Source organism: Heterodontus francisci, chromosome 2, assembly GCF_036365525.1.
Source record: "Heterodontus francisci isolate sHetFra1 chromosome 2, sHetFra1.hap1, whole genome shotgun sequence".
In the NCBI taxonomy this organism is placed as follows: domain Eukaryota; kingdom Metazoa; phylum Chordata; class Chondrichthyes; order Heterodontiformes; family Heterodontidae; genus Heterodontus; species Heterodontus francisci.
The window spans coordinates 206,974,849-206,995,803 of record NC_090372.1 but is presented as its reverse complement, the minus strand read 5'-3'; the positions used below and the strand labels follow the sequence as shown (position 1 = coordinate 206,995,803).

The 20,955-nt window shown below is 43.9% G+C and overlaps 1 protein-coding gene across 1 annotated transcript in view; it reads right to left on the bottom strand.

Moving 5' to 3' along the window:
* Nucleotides 1-4,043: 4,043 nt before the first annotated feature.
* The window catches only part of LOC137380250 (tetratricopeptide repeat protein 21B-like), a 173,307-nt gene continuing 156,395 nt past the window's right edge, over nucleotides 4,044-20,955 (bottom strand). Inside the window, exons 25-30 of the mRNA XM_068052110.1 lie at nucleotides 20,155-20,316; nucleotides 17,903-18,101; nucleotides 14,932-15,156; nucleotides 12,210-12,330; nucleotides 9,711-9,778; nucleotides 4,044-4,121 (exon numbers count right to left, since the gene is read on the bottom strand). Coding sequence (XP_067908211.1) covers nucleotides 4,044-4,121; nucleotides 9,711-9,778; nucleotides 12,210-12,330; nucleotides 14,932-15,156; nucleotides 17,903-18,101; nucleotides 20,155-20,316 — 853 coding nt within the window. The remainder of the gene's footprint in view (nucleotides 4,122-9,710; nucleotides 9,779-12,209; nucleotides 12,331-14,931; nucleotides 15,157-17,902; nucleotides 18,102-20,154; nucleotides 20,317-20,955) is intronic.

Genomic DNA, 20,955 nt, shown 5'->3' with positions numbered 1-20,955 from the left:
AACCTCAACTAAGTAGTTTGCAGCGCAAAATTGCCCAGGTATATGGTAATCTAATTCAGAGAAGCTGCACGAATGACAAGAGTGGAAATTGGAAATATCATGTCGTGGTTTGGGATCAATGCATATTATCAGACTAGATTAAAGTACTTTAGTCGGCATCTTACCCATGCAGTATCTGACCTTGGAGTTTTGTTGGTGTCAAAATAGGAACATATTCTATTGTCCAGCACTAGCATCTATTAGTTTGCTGAAGTTACATGGAAAGGATCACAAAACTAAACTTGTTTACATGAGAGAAATTAAGCTTTTGAGGACTCATGATCCAGAGCTTAAAAACCATTGACAGGAATTTTAATGTTTATGTAAGAAACATAGAAAATAGGAGCAGGAGTAGGCCATTCAGCCCTTTGAACCTGCTACAGCATTCATTATGATCATGGCTGATCTTCCAACTCAGTAACCTGTTCCCGCTTTCCCCCCATATCCTTTGATCCTTTTCGCCCCAAGAGCTATATCTAACTCCTTTTTGAAAACATACAATGTTTTGGCCTCAACTGCTTTCTGTGGTAGCGAATTCCACAGGCTCACCACTCTCTGGGTGAAGAAATTTCTCCTCATCTCAGTCCTGAAAGATTTACACCGTATCCTTAGACTATGACCCCTGGTTCTGGACTCCCCCACCATCGGGAACATCCTTCCTGCATCTACCCTGTCAAGTCCTGTTAGAATTTTATAGGTTTGTATGAGATTCCCCCCTCACTCTTCTGAACTCCAGCGAATATAATCCTAACTGACTCAATCTCTCCTCATTTGTCAGTCCCGCCATCCCAGGAATCAGTCTGGTTTTTAATTTGAACTGATGATGAAAAACTGACAGAAGGATTTTTTTTTCTGTATACATGGCATACTAAGTATTGAAAGGACTGTAATTTACAATGAAAGCTTTGGAGAATATGGAGTGTATCCTTGGGCCACATAGGAAAATGCTGGGTGGTATTTTGGCTTTCTCCTCTTGTCTTCCATCTTCTTCCACATTTAAAGCTAGATCCCTCCCACACTTCCACCACCTAGAAGAACAAGGACAACAGGTGCATGGGAACACCATCACCTCCAAGTTCCCTCCAAGTCAGACACCATCCCGATTTGAACATATATCACACTGTTGGAATCCTGGACTGGGCCAATAATATATATGCACCCACAAATGGGTAGAGGTATTTTAATACAACAAAAGTGGATAATGGCACTCTTGCTTCTAGGTCAGAAAGTTGGGCGTTGAAGTCCCACTCCAGGACTTCAGCACAAAAACCAGAGTTGACACTCCAGCACAGTACTGAGGGAGTGCTGCACTGTTGAAGGTGCTGTCTTTCAGATGGGATGTTAAGCTGAGACCCCATCTGCCCTCTCAGGTGGATGTAAAAGATCCCATGGCACCATTTTGAAGAGAAGGGGAGTTATCCCCAGTGTCCTGGTCAATATTTACCCCTGAATCAACATCACAAAAACAGATGATCTGGTCATTATCGCATTGCTGTTTGTGAGATTTTGCTGTGCACAAATTGGCTGCTTCATTTCCTACATTACAGCAGTAACTACACTTCAAAAGTACTTCTTTGGCTGTAAAGCGCTTTGAGACGTCCGGTGGTCATGAAAGGCACTATATAAATGCAATCCATCCTCCCTCCCTTCCTTCCTCACCTCCTGGCATCCAGCATTGCTTGGGCTATGGTGAGGAGAAGTGGGGGGAGGGGCGGGGTGGGAATTCCAGATTTAAAGCCCAGTTCAAGCTGAAACAAACCAGAGAAAGTAATAAATCATTTAAATTATTTCTGTCCTCTCTCCCAAAAACAGTGGGCCTGCTTATGCATTCTTCCTCCTTCTCACGCCCACCTCTCTCCTCTCCTTGGCTCCCCACCTCCCTTCACTAGAATTTTTTTATTCGTTCCTGGGAAATGAGTGTTGCTGACAAGGCCACTGCAGTCCATAAAGTGTAGGTACACCCACAGTGCTGTTAGGAAGGCATTTTCAGGATTTTGACCCAGCAGAAGGAATGGCATTATAGTTCCAAGTCAGGTGGCTTGAAGGGGAACTTGCACATGGTGGTGTTCCCATGTCTGCTGCCCTGTCCTGTTAGGTGATAGAGGTCGCAGGTTTGGAAAGTGCTGTCTAAGGAGCCTTGGTGAGTTGCTGCCATGCATCTTGTAGACGGTACACACTGCTGCCACTGTGTGTTGGTGGTGGATGGGGTGCTGATCAAGCAGGCTGCTTTGTTCTGGATGGTGTTGAGCTCATTGAGTGTTTTTGAAGCTGAACTCATTCATGCAAATGGAGAATATTCCTTCACATTCCTTACTTTTGCCTTGTAGATGATGAACATGCTTTGGGGAGTCAAGAGGTGAGTTATTTGCCACAGGATTCCCAGCGTCTTGCCTGCTCTTGTAACCAGACTATTTATGTGGCTGGTCCAGTTAAGTTTCTGGTCAATGGTAACCCCCAGGATGCTGATGGTGGGGGATTCAGCGATGGTAATGCCATTGAAGGTGAAGGGGAGATGGTTAGATTCTCTCTTGTGGGAGACGGTCATTGCCTGGCATTTTTGTAGGACAAATCTTACTTGCCACTTATCAGCTCAAATCTGAATGTTGTCTAGGTCTTGCTAAATGCAGGTACGGACTGCTTCAGTTTTTGAGGAGTTGCGAGTGGTACTGAACACATGCAATCATCAGCAAACATCTTCACTCTAATCTTATGATGGAGGGAAGGTCATTGATGAAGCAGCTGAAGATGGTTAGACCTAGGACACTACCCTGAGGAACTCCTGCAGCAATGTCCTGGGGCTGAGATAATTGGCCTCCAACAACCACACCCATCTTCTTTTGTGCTAGGTATGACTCCAACCAGTGGAGAGTTTCCCATCTGATTCCCATTGATTTCAATTCTGCTAGGGCTCCTTGATGCCACATTCGGTCAAATGCTGCCTTGATGTCAAGGGCAGTCACTCTCACCTCACCTCTGACATTCAACTCTTTTGTCCACATTTGGACCAAGGCTGTAATGAGGTCTGGAGCTGTGCCCTGGTGGAACCCAAACCGAGCATTGGTGAGCAGGTTGTTGCTGAGTAAGTGCTGCTTGATAGCACTGTTGACGACACCTTCCATTACTTTTCTGATGATTAAGAGGAGGCTGAAGGGGTGGTAATTTGCCAGATTGGATTTACATACATTTGTCCTGCTTTTTGTGGACAGGATATGCCTGGGCAATTTCCACATTGTTGGGTAGATGCTAGTGTTGTAGCTGAACAGGAACAGCTTGGCTAGGAGCATGACTAGTTGTGGAGTACAAGTCTAAAGTACTACAGTGGAATATTGTCAGGGCCCATGGCCTTTGCTATATCCAGTGTTTTCAGCCATTTTTGATATCATATGGAGCGAATCGAATTGGCTAAAGACTGGCATCTGTGATGTTGGGGACACCAGGAGGAGGCCGAGATGGATCATCCACTCGCCACTTCTGACTGAAGGTGGTTGCAAACGGGTACCTACCCAAAATATTTTAAATTTCCATAGGTGTCACCAGTGAGTGAGGTGTTCAGCTATGCCTCAGCCCCCGCCCCTGCTCCTAACCTCCGGGAATTGCTTGTTGCTTGCTGCCCCATGTGCAGGTAGGCAGGTCAGCCTGAATATTCAATTCAGGTTGAAGCCAGGGCATCTGGCAGTAGTGGCTGTTGCTGCAAACGGGTCAGATGTCCTAAAAATATACCTTTCTTGCCAAAACTGGTTGGGGGCTTCTACATCCAATCTATCTAATGTAATGCCCACAAGAAAGGAAAATAAAACATTTAAAGAAAGTTAATTATAGGTTTGTCTCAATAAATGTTAAGAAACTGCATTCGGTTTAGTATAAAGGTAAATTAACAAGTACAAGCTTTTTTTATTCATGATAATGAACCCAATCTTTATGAGTTTTATTTTCAATGAATACTTGCTCATGCACAGCTTTCTTAGACTTTATGAAATGACAACCGATGTAAATGTTTAAAATTCTTAGGACTTCAGAGAAGCTCTAGCCTTTTCGAAAACCTCCTTTCGAATCTTTGGATAAGTGGGGTGATTTTTCAGCACCTGAAAAATGAAAGATAAAACAATCAGAAACAAAGGGCCCACAGATACAATATTAACCTCAAGAGATTTACAGCAAACTGATTAGGGTTCCCAGCCATCCTGATTTGGGAAGGAGCCCACTGGAATGGGAGATTGGTCTCCTGAGTGCTGCTGCTGGTGACTTGACAGCCTTATGCAATGAGTGTTATATCAAAGGCTGTAGTAAATCAAATAGATTTAGAAAAAAGCTCCCTTGTACTACATCAGAACATAGGAACACGAATATGTCATTTAGCTCCTCAAGCCTGTTCTGCCATTCAATGATGGTATGGCTGATGTGTAACCTAACTCCATATATCTGCCTTTGCCCATATCCCTTAATACCTTACATTAACAAAATTCTATCAATCTCAGATTTTAAATTAACAACTGACCTAACGTCAACTGCGGAAGAGAGTTCCAAACTTCTACCAGCCTTTGCATATAGAAGTGATTCCTAACTTCACTCCTGAAACATCTGGCTCTAATTTTCCTGCTATGTTCCGTAGTCTTAGACTTCCCAACTATCAGATATAGTTTCTCTCTATTTACCCTATCAGTTCCCTTAATATCATAAAATCATATAATGATTACAGCACCGAAGGAGGCCATTTGGCCCAATGTGTCTGCAACAGAAACTCAGATAATCCAACTCCCCTGTCTTTTCCCCGTCGTCTGGAACTTTTTTCTCTTCAGATAATTATCCAGTTCTGTTTTGAAAGCCACGATTGAATCTGCCTCCATCACACTCTCAGGCAGTGCATTTCAGATCCTAACCACTCACTATAGTGGTATAGAATACAAAAGCAGGGATGTAATGAAGGAACTGTATAAAACGCTGGTTAGGCCACAGCTGGAGTACTGCGTACAGTTCTGGTCACCACATTACAGGAAAGACATAATTGCTCTGGAGAGAGTACAGAGGAGATTTACAAGAGTGTTGCCAGGGCTAGAAAATTGCAGCTATGAGGAAAGATTTGACAGGCTAGGGTTGTTTTCCTTAGAACAGAGGAGGCTGAGGGGTGACTTAATTGAGGTGTACAAAATTATGAGGGACATAGATACAGTAAACTGAAAGGACCTGTTTCCCCTAGCAGAGAGGACAATTACCAGAGGGCACAGATTTAAGGTGATTGGTAGAAGGATTAGAGGGGACCTGAAGAAAAGCATTTTCACCCAGAGGGTGGTGGGTGTCTGGAATTCATTGCCCGGATCGGTGGTGGAGGCAGAAACCTTCAACTCGTTTAAAAAGTACCTGGACCTGCACCTGAAGTGCTGTAACCTGCAAACTACTGATACGACCAGGTGAGTAAAGTCTCAGCCTTCACCTGGTCTCACCGTAACAGGGTTTTATTTTTAAACACACTGAGCTGAATTTTACCGGCCCCTTGACATCACGGCGCTGGGGCCGGTGAAATGCTGCGGAGAGAGGCCCATCTTGACCCGCGACGTCGAGAAGGGCCCGCTAAATATTACCGGCGGTGGCAGGACCTCGGTGCGGCCCCCCCCCCCCCCCCGCCGCCACATGGCAGCGGCACCACAATTAGCATATGGTAAATAGTATTTACATTTACTGATTATGCAGCCCGCCGCCCCTCCATTGACACTTCCGGATTTTTCGCTGAATGGGCGGCCGTCACGTGCCATTCACGGTCCTCAAAGGCAGAAGTTGTCGCCAGCAAAGATAAGTTCTGTTATTCAGGGGTCTCACTTTGCTTTACTGAAGGGAGCCACTGCGATTCCGCCCTCCCTAATGGTTGGCAGCTCTTTGCCATTGACTGCCTCTGTTATTGAAGGAGCAATGGCACTCGAGTCACCCTGTATGTGGGGAGAGTGCCAGAGACGGCAGGCATGTGAAACTTATATGTCTTGTGGGTCAATCTATGCAGCATGTACAATCTTCATGTGGTCATGCAGTGCCACTCTTTGTGGGAGCTCAGACGGGCAGTGTTATGCCATACCACACAGCTGCTGCATGAAAGCACCTGATGTACCATTCAACATCAATCCCTGCCCTGTCAGGAACCTTCGAAGCATTGAAGGAACCGATTTGAATTGCAACTTGAAGATGGGGATGGTTCACCCTATATTCATTGATGCGCTCCTTGAGAGGATCCATATGTGCCGCAGGCAAAATCAACAGGCAGATGCAGCACACATAGAGGCCCCCGGTCGTGAGCAACAGCACCCAAGGGGAGCTCGCCATGACAGATCGCCGCGCATCTACAGGTCCCGCATGACATACCTGCAAATGTCAGAGCGCCAGTGTTAGAAGCAACTGCAGATGTCGAGAGAGACGGTGACACATCTCTGTGCCCTGCTGAATGATAACCTGCAGCCCAGGGGCTTTGGGAGACATCCTATGCCTGTGGCCCTCTAAGTGACAGCAGCTCTCAAATTTTACGCCTCTGCATCATTTCAGGGACCCACCGGAGACCTTTGTGGGGTCACACAGTCAGCAGTGCACCGCTGCATCAGGGAGGTCACCGATGCCCTGTTCCGGAGGGCTGGTGACTATATCCGCTTCACGATGGACCCAAACCAAGCCCAGCACTGCTGCAGAAGAGCGATACAATGCCAGCCACAGCGCTACAGGAGCCAGCATTGAGCAGGTGATTGGCATGCTTAAAATGCGATTTCGCTGCCTGGATAGATGGGGTGGTGCCCTGCAGTACAGGCTGGAAAGGGTAGCTCGCATCGTTATTGTTTGCTGTGCTTTGCACAACTACACAGTCAATGGGGGGGGGGGGAGGCCTTGCAGGTTGAGGAGAGACATGAGCAGGATTCATCCTCGGATGATGATGATGATGCTGAGATCTAACAGCAGAGAAGGCACATGGGAGGACAGAGAACATCCAGGCACCGTATGCAGGGCGAGCAGTGAGATAGGGATGCACAGCAGCGCCTCATTGCTCAAAGGTTCTCCACGCCATAGGAACCACCATGGGCTCTGCACACCACACTGCACCCTTATTCAGCTGTTATGCAGCAGTCTGCATCTGCAACATCTTTGCATCCACCATTACTGGCAGCAGAATACCGAGCCATTGTCCATATTACTGCATCTGTGGAGACGCACATGAGTGATACTGGCATGACAATGATGTTATTCCATACATTGGCAGTTCTGGAAAGCCAATGATGTAATGGGAGGAGCCACGATCAGTACATGCTGGCACACTTCATTCACACAGTAAACGCACTGCAATGTTAGTGAAGACGATTTTGTTTCCAGCCTTTCTAGAGTGTTGCATCACCCATGCAGATCCATCTGTGTCAGGATGCTTGTTGAAAATGTTGGCAGATTCTCCTATGTGGTTCCAGTTCTGCGCTAGCTGCCTGACTGTAGGAAGGCTGCTGCTTTGATAGCCCTTTGGCTGCGGATGATTTTGGCGATCGTACCCTGTGCGCATGACGCGTAGAGGGCCCTGGCTGGCTGGGAGAGTGATCGTTCATCCCCTTCTGGCATTGGGCCCCTTGATGGCAGATAGCCCCACGGCTTCTCACCTTCTCTGCCACCTCCAACCAGACTGCCTTGTTCAGGCAGAAGGGCCTCTTCTTACCATCGCTGGTGCAAAGGACCTCCCGCTTTGCCCACACAGTCAGAAGAAGAGTGAGCAGGGAGGCTTCACTACACTGTAGGGCCACCCTAGAGCACCCCTCTGCCATCCTCGGCTTTTGGTGTCGTCCTTTAAATGCAAAGGTGACTCCACCGTGTGGCAGCTCTAACTTCTGGCTGCAAGGTTTGTCTTGCACATCTTTGAAAACCAATGCAGGACTTGGGGGGGTAATCTGTGCTGCTGTCATAGTTTTTCAACAATTACACATCGACACGTGTTCACGAACACTTTGCTTCTGCAGCAGCTGATCATATTTATTGGTGTAATACTTGTAGTTGGCAATGCAGCTATAATATGAACATCTTTTCCTGTTTTTTAAAAAAAGATGGTATAATTGCAGTTACATGTATTTTCACATAACAATTAGCAGAGAAATAAATACAGATTCCAAATGCATATTAGTCTGTTCCTTTTCACAGTCAGAGGATTAGATGCTCATAGTAGGTAATTATTCTTCAATTATGGGTTTTATTTCGATTGTGTATTTGCTTTTTATGGTACATTTAAGTCTCATGTCATGGAATGTGCAAAATTAAGATTATTCACCCAGGTGCAGCACGTCTACAAGAAGGAATGTTTCCCTCGAGTGGAAGAAGAGGATCGCAACTTCACTGGGACACAGCAGGGTAAGTATGTGACAGCAAAGCAGAAAGTGCTGGAGAAACCCAGCAGGTCAGGCAGCATCTGTGGAGAGAGAAGCAGTTAACTCTGCTTCTCTCTCCACAGATGCTGCCTGACCTGCTGGATTTCTCCAGCACTTTCTGCTTTGCTGCCAGATTGACAGCAGCCCCACTCTTCAGCAGTCAGGTAAATATTTCTTTTACAGCTGTCAGGAAGCAGGTGCTGGGGTGCTTAAAATAGGGTCCCAGAACCTGCTGCACAACTGTCAAAAACTCTCTCTCTGCGCCGAATGTCCCGCCTCTCCCCACGTGATATGGGGAGGGCGGCTTGGCGCCCTGATTCTAATGAGCCCCCGCGTGTAATATCGCAGGGGCTCTGCGGCAGCCACTAAATGTGAGCACCCTGCTGAGTTGAAAGGAATTCCTGACTGTGCCTCATTCTTGGCAGGTGGGGGCCTAGCATGACACTACGGACCAGGTGCTGGAACATGGGATTAGAATAGGCAGCTAGTTTTTTCAGCCAGCACAGACATGATGGGCTGAATGGCCTCTTTCTGTGCCGTAACCTTTCTATGGTTCTACCCTTCCGCCAATGGAACAGTTTCTCTCTATTTATTCCGTGGGCGGCACAGTGGCGCAGTGGTTAGCACCGCAGCCTCACAGCTCCAGTGACCCGGGTTCGATTCCGGGTACTGCCTGTGTGGAGTTTGCAAGTTCTCCCTGTGTCTGCATGGGTTTTCTCCGGGTGCTCCGGTTTCCTCCCACAAGCCAAAAGATTTGCAGGTTGATAGGTAAATTGGCCAGTAGCAATTGTCACTAGTATAGGTAGGTGGTAGGGAAATATAGGGACAGGTGGGGATGTTTGGTAGGAATGTAGGATTAGTATAAATGGGTGGTTGATGTTCGGCACAGACTCGGTGGGCCGAAGGGCCTGTTTCAGTGCTGTATCTCTAATCTAATCTAATCTGTCTAGACCTCTCATGATTTTGAACACCTCTGTCAAATCTCTTCTTAATCTTCTCTTCTCCAAGGGAACAGCCCCAGCTTCTCCACTCTATCCACATAACTGAAGTTCCTCATTCCTGGAACCATTCTTGTGAATCTTTTATGCACCATCTTTCATGCATTCACATCTTTAATATCTTGAAAACTTTGACTAAATCACTACTTAATTTTCTAAGTTCCAGGGAATCTAGCCTTAGTTTGTGTAATCTCTCCTCCTAATTTAACCCTTGGAGTCCAGGTACCTTTCAAGTAAAGTAACAAAATCAACTACAGCTTTTTTAGTAAATGAAATATTTTTGTTTAAAACCTCTTCACATGATACAAACCTTGTGGCAAATTTCGATTGCATGCATGTACATTTTTGCTTTCAAGTAATTGAAAGCGAGTTTGTAACCTACACAGAAAAAAAGAGAAATATATAGAGTGAGAGAGACGATGAGAATTATCAAAGATATTCATGTATCCTTTACTCAAATTTATAAAAATCCAAGCAAGTGAGAGGACTGACTTATACAGCTTCCAACCTAAACTCATTTCATCAAAGTTTCTTTCCTTGACTGTTTGTAAGGATCCTGCTTAAACATGTACTGACAGCCTACTCATCCACAGTGCGAATCTGGTTGTAATTGGGTTAATGTGGGCACTCATCACCAGAGACCAAAAGGATAGTGTGATGTAAGAAGTGGAAAATGTCACATTGCCACAATGTTGAAGCACAGCAGAAGGGAGCTTTTAAACTTTGCAGCTAGTGGTTCTGTACCTGAGTGTGTTCAATGCTGATACCTGGCACCAACACTCAATAAAAGGCTCTCCCTTCATCCCCAAATAGCCAACATCACAACTCAAAACATCACCAAAGAAAACCTTAAAACAAAGGTTAAGAAAGACAACATGAAGAACTGAATTTGACATATTCCTGTCAGTGAAGCATTTGCGAGCCTGACTTTTACCCCTCACTTCAGGTGAAATTTATTTAATTTTATATTTCCTCATTAGTAATTTAGGTTCAAACAATTAAGTTGTATGATTTAACTATAGAAGTTCAAAAGTAACTATATAAATTCAAAACTAAGCAATTAGCTGAATTATTGTAATAAAATATGCCATGTTGGTTTACCCATATGATGGGGCTAAATGTTGACTGAGTTCTAAACACAAACTGTTTTCCTTATTATGACTCTGGTGACCTAATAGTTATGGTACTGGACTAGCAACCCAGAGGCCTTGAGTTCAAGTTCCACCATGATAAGTTGCGAAATTGAATTCAATATATCTGTTTATTTGTGAGCTAGTTGTCAGGTTATCATAAAAACTCAGCAGGTCTGGCAGCATCTGTGGAGAGAGAAACAGAGTTTACATCTCAGGTCTGTGACCTTTCATCAGAATTGGCAAAAGATTAAAAATGTAATAGGCTTTGAGCAAGTGAAAAAGGGAGGGGGGGAAGAAGAACAAAAGGGAAGGTCTGTGATAGGACGGAGGGCAGGAGAGATTAAATGACAAAGACATCAGGGAATAAAAGGCAAAGGGAGTAGACCTTCCCTTTAGTGCTTCTTACCCCCTCCCCCCTTTCACTTGCTCAAAGCCTATTACATTTTTAACCTTTGCCAATTCTGATGAAAGGTCATAGATCTGAAACGTTGACTCTGTTTCTCTCTCCACTGTTGCTGCCAGATATGCTTAATATTTCCAGCACTTTCTGGTTTTATTTCAGATTTCCAGCATCTGCAGTATTTTGCTTTTATCATAAAAACAGAACTGCTTCACTAATGTCGTTAAAGGAAGGGATCTTGCTGCCCTTAACTGGCCTGGCCTACATGCAACTCTACCCCTACACTATGGCAAATAGGGATGGGCAATAAGTGCCATGACATCCAAGAACAAATATTTTTAAAACATTCTGTGACTGATAGAACATAATAGGAGCAGGAGTAGGCCATAGGTCCCTTGAGCCTGATACGCCATTCAGTAAGATCACAGCTGATCATCTTGTTGCGTTGTTTCATTCCTGCACCTGCTCCTAGAGGGGATTTGAGGAAAAAAAATTTCACCCAGATGGTGGTTGGAATCTGGAACACACTGCGTGAAGGGGTGATAGAGGCAGGAACCCTCACAACATTTAAGAAGTATTTAGATGAGCACTTGAAATGCCATAGCTTACAAGGCTACGGGCCAAGTGCTGGAAAATGGGATTAGAATAGATAGGTGCTTGATGGCCGGCACAGACAAGATGGGCCTAAGTGCTTGTTTCTGTGCTGTATAACTCTATGACTCTGTTTAGAGTTTAGAGATACAGCACTGAAACAGGCCCTTCGGCCCACCGAGTCTGTGCCGACCATCAACCACCCATTTATACTAATCCTACACTAATTCCATATTCCTACCACATCCCCACCTGTCCCTATATTTTCCCTACCACCTACCTACACTAGGGGCAATTTCTAATGGCCAATTTACCTATCAACCTGCAAGTCTTTGGCATGTGGGAGGAAACCGGAGCACCCGGAGGAAACCCACGCAGACACAGGGAGAACTTGCAAACTCCACACAGGCAGTACCCGGAATTGAACCCGGGTCGCTGGAGCTGTGAGGCTGCGGTGCTAACCACTGCGCCACTGTGCCGCCCACAGACTCTATAACTGATTGCAATGCCAAATGTCCAAAAATCAAATTTAGGGATCTGGAAAAGCTTGAGTTCCAATTTCAGAAATCAAATCTCATGTTTAAATTTCCTGCAATATACCCAGTCCTGTTTTCTCACGATATTATCAATGTCCTCCGTGGTGCTAATTTAAAGTTTCCCTTTCACCAGAGATGTATCAGCTCACCGATGGCAGGGCTTGCCTCATTGCTGCACTTCCAAGCCAATTTGTAGTTTGTAACTGCGTCCATGTAGGACTGCTCCTTCTCCATGATAAATCCCAAGTATTCGTATGCCTTACAACAAGACTGGACAAATAAAAAAAGAAACTGAGGGAAATTTGTTTACAATCGGAATTGAAGAAAAAAAAAATTTGCATTGTACAACTTCGATGTCCCAAAATGCCTCTCAGTTAATGAAGTACTTTCGGAGCATAGTCACTGTAATAATGCAAGGAAATACATCAGCCATTCTTGCACCCACAAAATTTAAGATAAAATAAATTAATATAAACCAGAGGGTCTCCTCGTCTAGTTTCAATCGCCTAAGGGGGCCAGAGTTGAATTTTCTGTGTTTTTTCCCCTTAATCAGCCTGGGTTTTTAATCTATTTTTGACCCTCCCAGGAGATTTCAATTGTATAGAACCTTGGTTAGACCGCACCTGGAGTAGTGTGTGCAGTTTTTGTCCCTTTATCTTAGGAAGGATATTATTGTCATAGAGGGAGTGCTACGAAGGTTCAACAGACTTGTTTCCGGGATGGCGGGACTGCCCTATGAAGAGAGATTGGGGAAACTGGGCCTGTATTCTCTAGAGTTTCGAAGAATGAGAGGTGATCTCATTGAAACCTACAAAATACTTAAAAGGGATAGACAGGGTAGATGCAGGTAAGATGTTTCCCCTGGTTGGGGAGTCCAGAATCAGGGGACACAATTTCAAAATAAGGGTGAAGCCACTTTGGACAGAGATGAGGAGAAATTTCTTTACTCAGAGGGTTGTGAATCTTCGGAATTCTCTACCCCAGAGGGTTGTGGAAACTCAGTCATTAAGTATGTTTAAAGCAGAGATTGACAGATTTCTAAATACAAATGACATAAGGGGATATGAGGATAATGTGGGGAAAAGGCATTGAAGTGGTTGATCAGCCATGATCGTATTGAATGGTGGAGCAGGCTCGATGGGCTGAATGGCCTACTCCTGTGTTCCTATGTTCCTTTTATGTGGCTTTTGGGTAGAGTGGGGAGTGTATATATTGTGATGCATAAAGCATCATGTGGGACAGGCTGGATGGACTGCTGATCTTTCCTTATCCATCATTTTTCAGATGTTTATAAACAGGAGTAAGCAAGATACTTTGAAAATATGAATTAGACAAACTTTAAATCCAACTGATTCATGGTAAGACCAAATTCAAGTTGTCAAAGAAAAGCATATTCATGCCAGCAACTCTCATCGCTGCTAATCGATTCACAAGCATGTTTTTCGATTACGATAAGTACTGGTTGGAATCACGAATCAAGTCCTATCTTGCTGGACGAATGCTTTGTTTTATTTATTGTATTAGGTGGCATACAGGGTGCAGTGGAAGGAAACAAATAAGGACTGATATGATGCTGAAGGTAATTGGAAGTATAAAAAGACTTGGAGAAATTGTTACTGGGTGCCAGAAATCTCTCTCCTTAGCTCATGATCACTTGGGTAAAAGTTTCAAAACTTTTGTGATAAGGGAATGAGGCTTTGAGCAACCTTCCATGAAGATGTACACGGATGTTTTTGGACTCATACAGGATGGTACTTCTGCAAGTTGCAAATACAGCATCTTTTGCATTCCTTCTATAAACATGGTCACCTGGCTTAACTACAAGCAACGTTCGTGGTACTGCCCAAGTCATAATCTTGTAGGGTTAACAGCAGGACCACATCTCTCTGATATTATAAAGGATAGGCTGTCGCCAACCAGTGAAACAATTTCCTTTGGGTTGTACTAAGTTCAGCAACAACAGGCAAGATTGTAGATAGGTACGAAAATCAATGATTTCACTTGGAATCAGCGACCCAGTTCATAGGGTCTTCAAACTAATGGGTGAAAGAGAAGGACTAGCTCCTTAAGTATGACTTTTGAGAATCGGAGTGCCAATACCGTCATGGCCAATAGGTTTACTGTATTGAATGTTTGCTAGGTTCACTCTTCTAGCTCTTAGTGTTCAGTTGGAATAGAGCCTTGGTCAAACTCCATCTGGAGTACTGAGATCCATTTTGGGCACAGCACTTCAGGAAGGATACATTGACCTTGGAAGGGTGCAGTGGAGATTCACCAGAATAATGATACCAGGGCTGGCAGGATTAAATTATAAGGACAGGTTGCATAAACTTGGCTTGAAATTACCTTGAGTGTAGAAGATTGAGGGATGATCTGATCAGGATATTAAAATGTTAAAAAGATTTGATAGTTTAGATGCAAAGAAACCATTTCCTCTGATAGGGGATTCAAGAACGGGGGAACATATTCTTAAAATTAGAGCTAGAGCCATTCAGGAAGTGCATTTTGAGATGAAAGGCAGTAGAAATATGAATCCTCTCCTCCGAAGAACTGTGGATGTTGGGACAATTGAAGCTTTTGGCCAAGGTCAATAAATTTTGGTTAGATGAGAGTATCACAGGATGTGGTGCTAAGGCAAGTAAATAGGGTTAAGGTAGAGATCAGCCACGATCTAATTAAATGGCTTGAGGGCATGAATGGCTTATTTCTGTCCCTATGTTCCTATATCTAAGCCTGTTATCACATCTTTATTTCACAAAGATATACGTACATTTCACAACTGAACAGTTTAAAAAAAAGTTGTTTTCAGATAGTTCCTTAAGGAGGACAGCATTGGGTACCTTTTTATTAAATATACCAGCAGTCACTCACCTGATTGTACTGCAAGCAGCGTTTTAGCAATTCCGTTGCAAGGTCATATTTTCCTGCTTTAATGTAAATATCAGCCAGCAGAAGCCAGCTCTTCTCAAACTCCTCGGCATCCTTCAAATTCCAGTTAATTTTTGTTATTCTTTTCAGCTGGTTCCTGGCCCGAGGAATCAGCTTCAGGACCATGCAAGCTTGAGCTATGGCCAGGAGTGAAGGTACGTGGTCCTTCTGAAAAATAAATAATTTCCAAAAAGCAATGCCATAAAGCATTAGCGAGGATGATAGATAGTTTTGCCTTTTGAGATATACTATCAAGCAAATTATAAATATGCCACAGAGCACACACACTATGACAGATTATCTGCCAAGTTACTCCAATGGAGAAGTTAGTAAAAATAGAAACCAGAAGGTCTCTAGTTGCATAAACTAGCATTGTAGGAAATCACTTCCTCTAATGGGAGAGCTCAGAATAAGGTGGCATAAGCTAAAAATTAGAGCCAGGCCATTCAGGCATGATGTCAGGAAGCACTTCTTCACACAAGTGGTAGTGGAAATATGGAACTTCTTCCCCCAGAAGTCTGTTGAGGCTGGCGGTGAATTGAAAATTTCAACACTGAGACTGAAAATTTTGGTCAGGCAAGGTACTCAGGGAAATAAAAGCAAAATACCGCGAATGCTGGAAATCTGAAATAAAAACAAGAAATGCTGGAAATACTCAGCAGGTCTGGCAGCATCTGTGGAGAGAGAAGCAGAGTTAACGTTTCAGGTCAGTGACCCTTCTTCAGAACTGGCAAATATTAGAAATGTCAAAGGTTATAAGCAAGAAAAGCGGGGGTGGGGCAAGAGATAACAAAGAAGGTGTAGATAGGACAAGGTCACAGAATAGCTGACCAGAAGGTTGTGGAGCAAAGGCAAACAATATGTTAATGGTGTGTGGAAAGACAAAACATTACTACAGATAGGGTGTTAACGGACTGAAAATTGAACAGCCACAAGTACAAACATGAAAAAAAGAATGGGTAAGCAAACTGAACAAACTAAGATGAAATAAAATAAAATACACACAAAAAAGTATAAAAAAAGGAAAAAGAAAAAAATAACTAAAAATAAAAGTAAAATGGGGGGCCCGTCACGCTCTGAAATTATTGAACTCAATTTTCAGTCCGGTATAGTGTGCCTAATCAGTAAATGAGATGCTGTTCTTGCGTTGATGTTCACTGGAACACAGCAGCAATCCCATGGCAGAGATGTGAGCATGAGAGCAGGGTGGAGTGTTGAAATGGCAAGCAACCGGAAGCTCGGGGTCCTGCTTGCGGACTGAGTGGAGGTGTTCCGCAAAGCGGTCACCCAGTCTGTGTTTGGTCTCCCCAGTGTACAGGAGACCACACTGTGAGCAGCGAATACAGTACACAACGTTGAAAGAAGTACAAGTAAATCGCTGCTTCACCTGAAAGGAGTGTTTGGGGCCTGGGATAGTGAGGAGAGAGGAGGTAAATGGGCAGGTATTACACCTCCTGCGACTGCAGGGGAAGGTGCCATGGGAAGGGGACGAGGTGGTGGGGGTAATGGAGGAGTGGACCAGGGTGTCACGGAGGGAGCAATCCCTTCGGAATACCGACAGGGGAAGGGAGGGGAAGATGCGTTTGGTAGTGGAATCACACTGGAGGTGGCAGAAATGGCAGAGGATGATCCTTTGGATATGGAGGCTGATGGGGTGGAAAGTGAGGACAAGCGGAACCCTGTCACGGTTCTGGGAGGGAAGGGAAGGGGTGAGGGTAGAGGTGCGGGAAATGGGCCGGCCACGGTTGAGGGCCCTGTCAACCACAGTGGGGGGGGAATCCTCGGATGAGGAAAAAGGAAGACGTATCAGAAGCGCCGTCATGGAAGGTAGCATCATCAGAACACTTAGTTCAGTTTGCTTACCCACTTTTTTTTTATGTTTGAACTTGCGGCTGTTCAATTTTCAGTCCGTTAACACCCTATCTGTACTAATGCTTTGTCTTTCAACACACCATTAACATATTGTTTGCCTTTGCTCCACAACCTTCTGGTCAGCTATTCTGTGACCTTGTCCCATCTACACCTCCTTTGTTATCTCTTGCCCCACCCCCGCTTTACTTGCTTATAACCTTTGACATTTCTAATATTTGCCAGTTCTGAAGAAGGGTCACTGACCTGAAACGTTAACTCTGCTTCTCTCTCCACAGATGCTGCCAGACCTGCTGAGTATTTCCAGCATTTCTTGTTTTTATTATTATAAGGTATTCAGGGATATGGAAAGAAGGAGGGTAGATGGAGTTAAGATAGAGAGCAGTCATAGTCTAATTAAATGGTGGATCAGGATCAAGGGGTTGTGTGGCCTACTCCTGTACCTACTTTACTAGATCGATTTCTGATCTGTGTTGAATTAGCTCATCTCAGTCTGGTTGGAACTATAACTTGCTTCAGGGCCACTGAGGTAAAGTAAAGGATGCCTGTTGCTGATTATTATCCAGTGATTCCTGCAGCAATATGAGTGTGCATGGAGGTGTGTTAATGCTAAGTAATGCTCAACTGTGATGATTCTCATGGTATGATATCACTGCGACAGTCACAATCTAAGCTCATTCATCAAATATGGCTGCTTGGGCATGGTACTGGAAAGTGCGTAGTGTCAATGCAGCTGTGCCCTGGCAACAAGTTAATGTGTGCAAGAGAGGAGGAGAGAAAAGTGATGAAAAAAATTATTAGAATATTGGGGAACAAAAGTCTCCAGCTGCTGGCATTGTGTCTCATTAAAGTGATGAATACTTAAACACAGTGCTTTTTATGGCAAGATGCTGTTCAATAAGTGACTACTGAATGGTTGACTTTCAAAATAAAGTCAATGGGGGATCCAATAAAGTATATTTACTACTTTCCGTTGCTTGCCCCAAAGAGCTGTGATCTGAATTTACCTCCATGCCCTTGCAAGTTATAGCTACTGTAATCTCACCTTAACCGTGGCCATTTCCATGAACACATCAAGGGCCTTTTCCACTTTGGAGCGATCGTTAGTAGCCATTAGGCAGCTGTTTTGCAGTAATATCCTTTGCTCCTGTTCTTCCTGTGTTTGAGGATGATACTCTTTCAGTAGTTTCTCTGCTGTCCTTACTGCAAGCTGGTCTGTCTCTTTCTTTTCAGTGGACTCTCCACTGTTTGGGTTTTTTTTTAAGAGGGAAAAGAAGAGCCATACTCTGAACAATTTTCAGAAATTTCAGCCTAGATATTACTTCTGGTTGAATAGGAAACAAATATTTACTGCATTTGTATGACATTCCTGTATTAGCAAAGATTTTAACTCATTTAATATTAATGTCTGTTAATGACTGATTTAAAACAGCAGTAAGACAAATATTATAGGAGCACTTTAATTCCTAGGTCAAAGTAATGTAAAATGTATAATTGCGTATATTTAAGTGCCGCATGATGCAAAGTTAACAAAAAAGGTTATCGATGGTTTCAAAGTACAGTTTTCATCTCTCAGCTAGACAGATAGAAAAGTCATAGGTTCAATCTCTAAATAAAATAAATAAATCCTTATCTGAGTTGAGTCTGCTGATTCGACAGGGGACAGCAGCAGAAATACTTTTTTTTAAAAAGACCAGCATTTATTGCCCATCTTTAATTACTCTTAAGAAGGTCGGTGAGCCACCTTCTTGAACTGCTACAGTCCGTGTGGTGTAGTTAAGCAGAGAATTCCAGGATTTTGACCTAGCGACGATGAAGGAGCAGCAATATATTTCCAAGTCAGGATAGAATGTGACTTGGAGGAGAACAGAATATTTAAATCTGAAATAAAAACCAAAATGTACTGCAACTTGGTCAACATCTGAAAGAGAAAGATTAGGCCAAAGATTCACATGGGACTCTCCATTAATAGGCTCTAATAGAACATAGAACAGTACAGCACAGCACAGGCCCTTCGGCCCACGATGTTGTGCCGAACCTTTAACCTACTCTAGGATCAAACTACCTACATACCCTTCATACTACTATCATCCATGTACCTATCCAAGAGTCGCTTAAATGTCCCTAATGTATCTGCTTCTACTACCACTGCTGGCAGTGCATTCCACGCACCCACCACTCTCTGTGTAAAGAACCTACCTCTGACATCTCCCCAAAACCTTCCTCCAATCACCTTAAAATTATGCCCCCTGGTGATAGCCCTTTCCACCCTGGGAAAAAGTCTCTGACTATCCACTCTATCTATGCCTCTCATCATCTTGTACCCCTCTATCAAGTCACCTCTCATCCTTCTACGCTCCAATGAGAAAAGCCCTAGCTCCCTCAACCTTTCTTCGTAAGACATGCCCTCCAGTCCAGGCAGCATCCTGGTAAATCTCCTCTGCACCCTCTCTAAAGCTTCCACATCCTTCCTATAATGAGGCGACCAGAACTGAACACAATATTCCAAGTGTGGTTTAACCAGGGCCTTATAGAGCTGCAGCATAACCTCGAGGCTCTTAAGCTCAATCCCCCTGTTAATGAAAGCCAACACACATACGCCTTCTTAACAACCCTAACTTGGGTGGCAACTTTGAGCGATCTATGGACATGGACCCCAAGATCCCTCTGTTCCTCCACACTACCAAGAATCCTGTCTTTAAGCCTATATTCTGCATTCAAATTCGACCTTCCAAAATGAATCACTTCACACTTTTCCAGGTTGAACTCCATCTGCCACTTCTCAGCCCAGTTCTGCATCCTGTCAATGTCCCGTTGCAACCTACAACAGCCTTCCACACTATCCACAACTCCAGCAACCTTCGTGTCATCGGCAAACTTGCTAACCCAGCCTTCCACTTCCTCATCCAAGTCATTTATAAAAATCACAAAGAGCAGAGGTCCCAGAACAGATCCTTGTGGAATACCACTGGTCACCGAGCTCCAGGCTGAATACTTTCCATCTACTACCACCCTCTGTCTTCTATGGGCCAGCCAATTCTGTATCCAGACAGCCAACTTTCCCTGTATCCCATGTCTCCTTACTTTCTGAATGAGCCTACCATGGGGAACCTTATCAAACGCCTTGCTAAAATCACAGCCTTAACTTCTTTTTCAGATACTGATTGATCTGAATGATTTATCTTTGCTTTGAAGACCCTATTTATTGCCAACCCGGACACGTCATTGGAGATAACAGGGTTATAGCAAATGTTTAGCCAGATAATGAAATGTGGCGATAAGACCGCTTCACCGAACCTGAAGTCTTCATCCAGGGTTTCAAACAGGTTGCCTCCTACGATCTCATTGTCTGGATTCAGGCATATTTGAATCATGTTGTAAATGGAACTTTGCCCCCAGTCACTGTCCTTGCGTGCTTTGTTAAAATGTTTCAGTGCTCCATTTGGCTGCCCTGTATACCTGTCAACAGAAATATAATAACATGCAGAAGGTGCTGTCAGTGGTGTAACAGTGCAAAGTTCTCAAAACCTCTTAAAGTTTCTTTTTTCCACTTTGAGTTTTGTCAGCTCTTCTCTCAATCACATGCGAATCTGGTTGCACTCGCACCATTCATTCTCTGGTATTTTGCCCATGTGATTGTTCTTAGTCTGAGTGAAGAACAGTCACGAAGATAGTACATTAGTCCATTCAGCAGAATTCGTTCAGAATCATAGCCACGGTCCCATCACATCCTCATCTTACATTTAAAAAATTCATACTTGGGATGTGTTAATCACTGACAAGGTCAGCATATATTCCTCATCCCTAGTTGGCCTGAAGTAATTTTCTGCAACTGATTAGGGTAAAGTAGCATAGTGAGTATTATGTTACTAGGCTAATGATCTGGAGACATGAGTTCAAATCCCACCATGGCAGCTGGAGACTTTAAATTTGTTAATTAAATAAATCTGTAATTAAAAGGCTAGTAAGTGACCATGAAACTACTGGATTATCATTAAAAACCATCTGGTTCACTAATGTCATTTAGGGAAGAAAATCTGCCGTCCTTACCCGGTCTGGCCTACATGTGATTCCACACCCACAGCAATGTGGTTGACT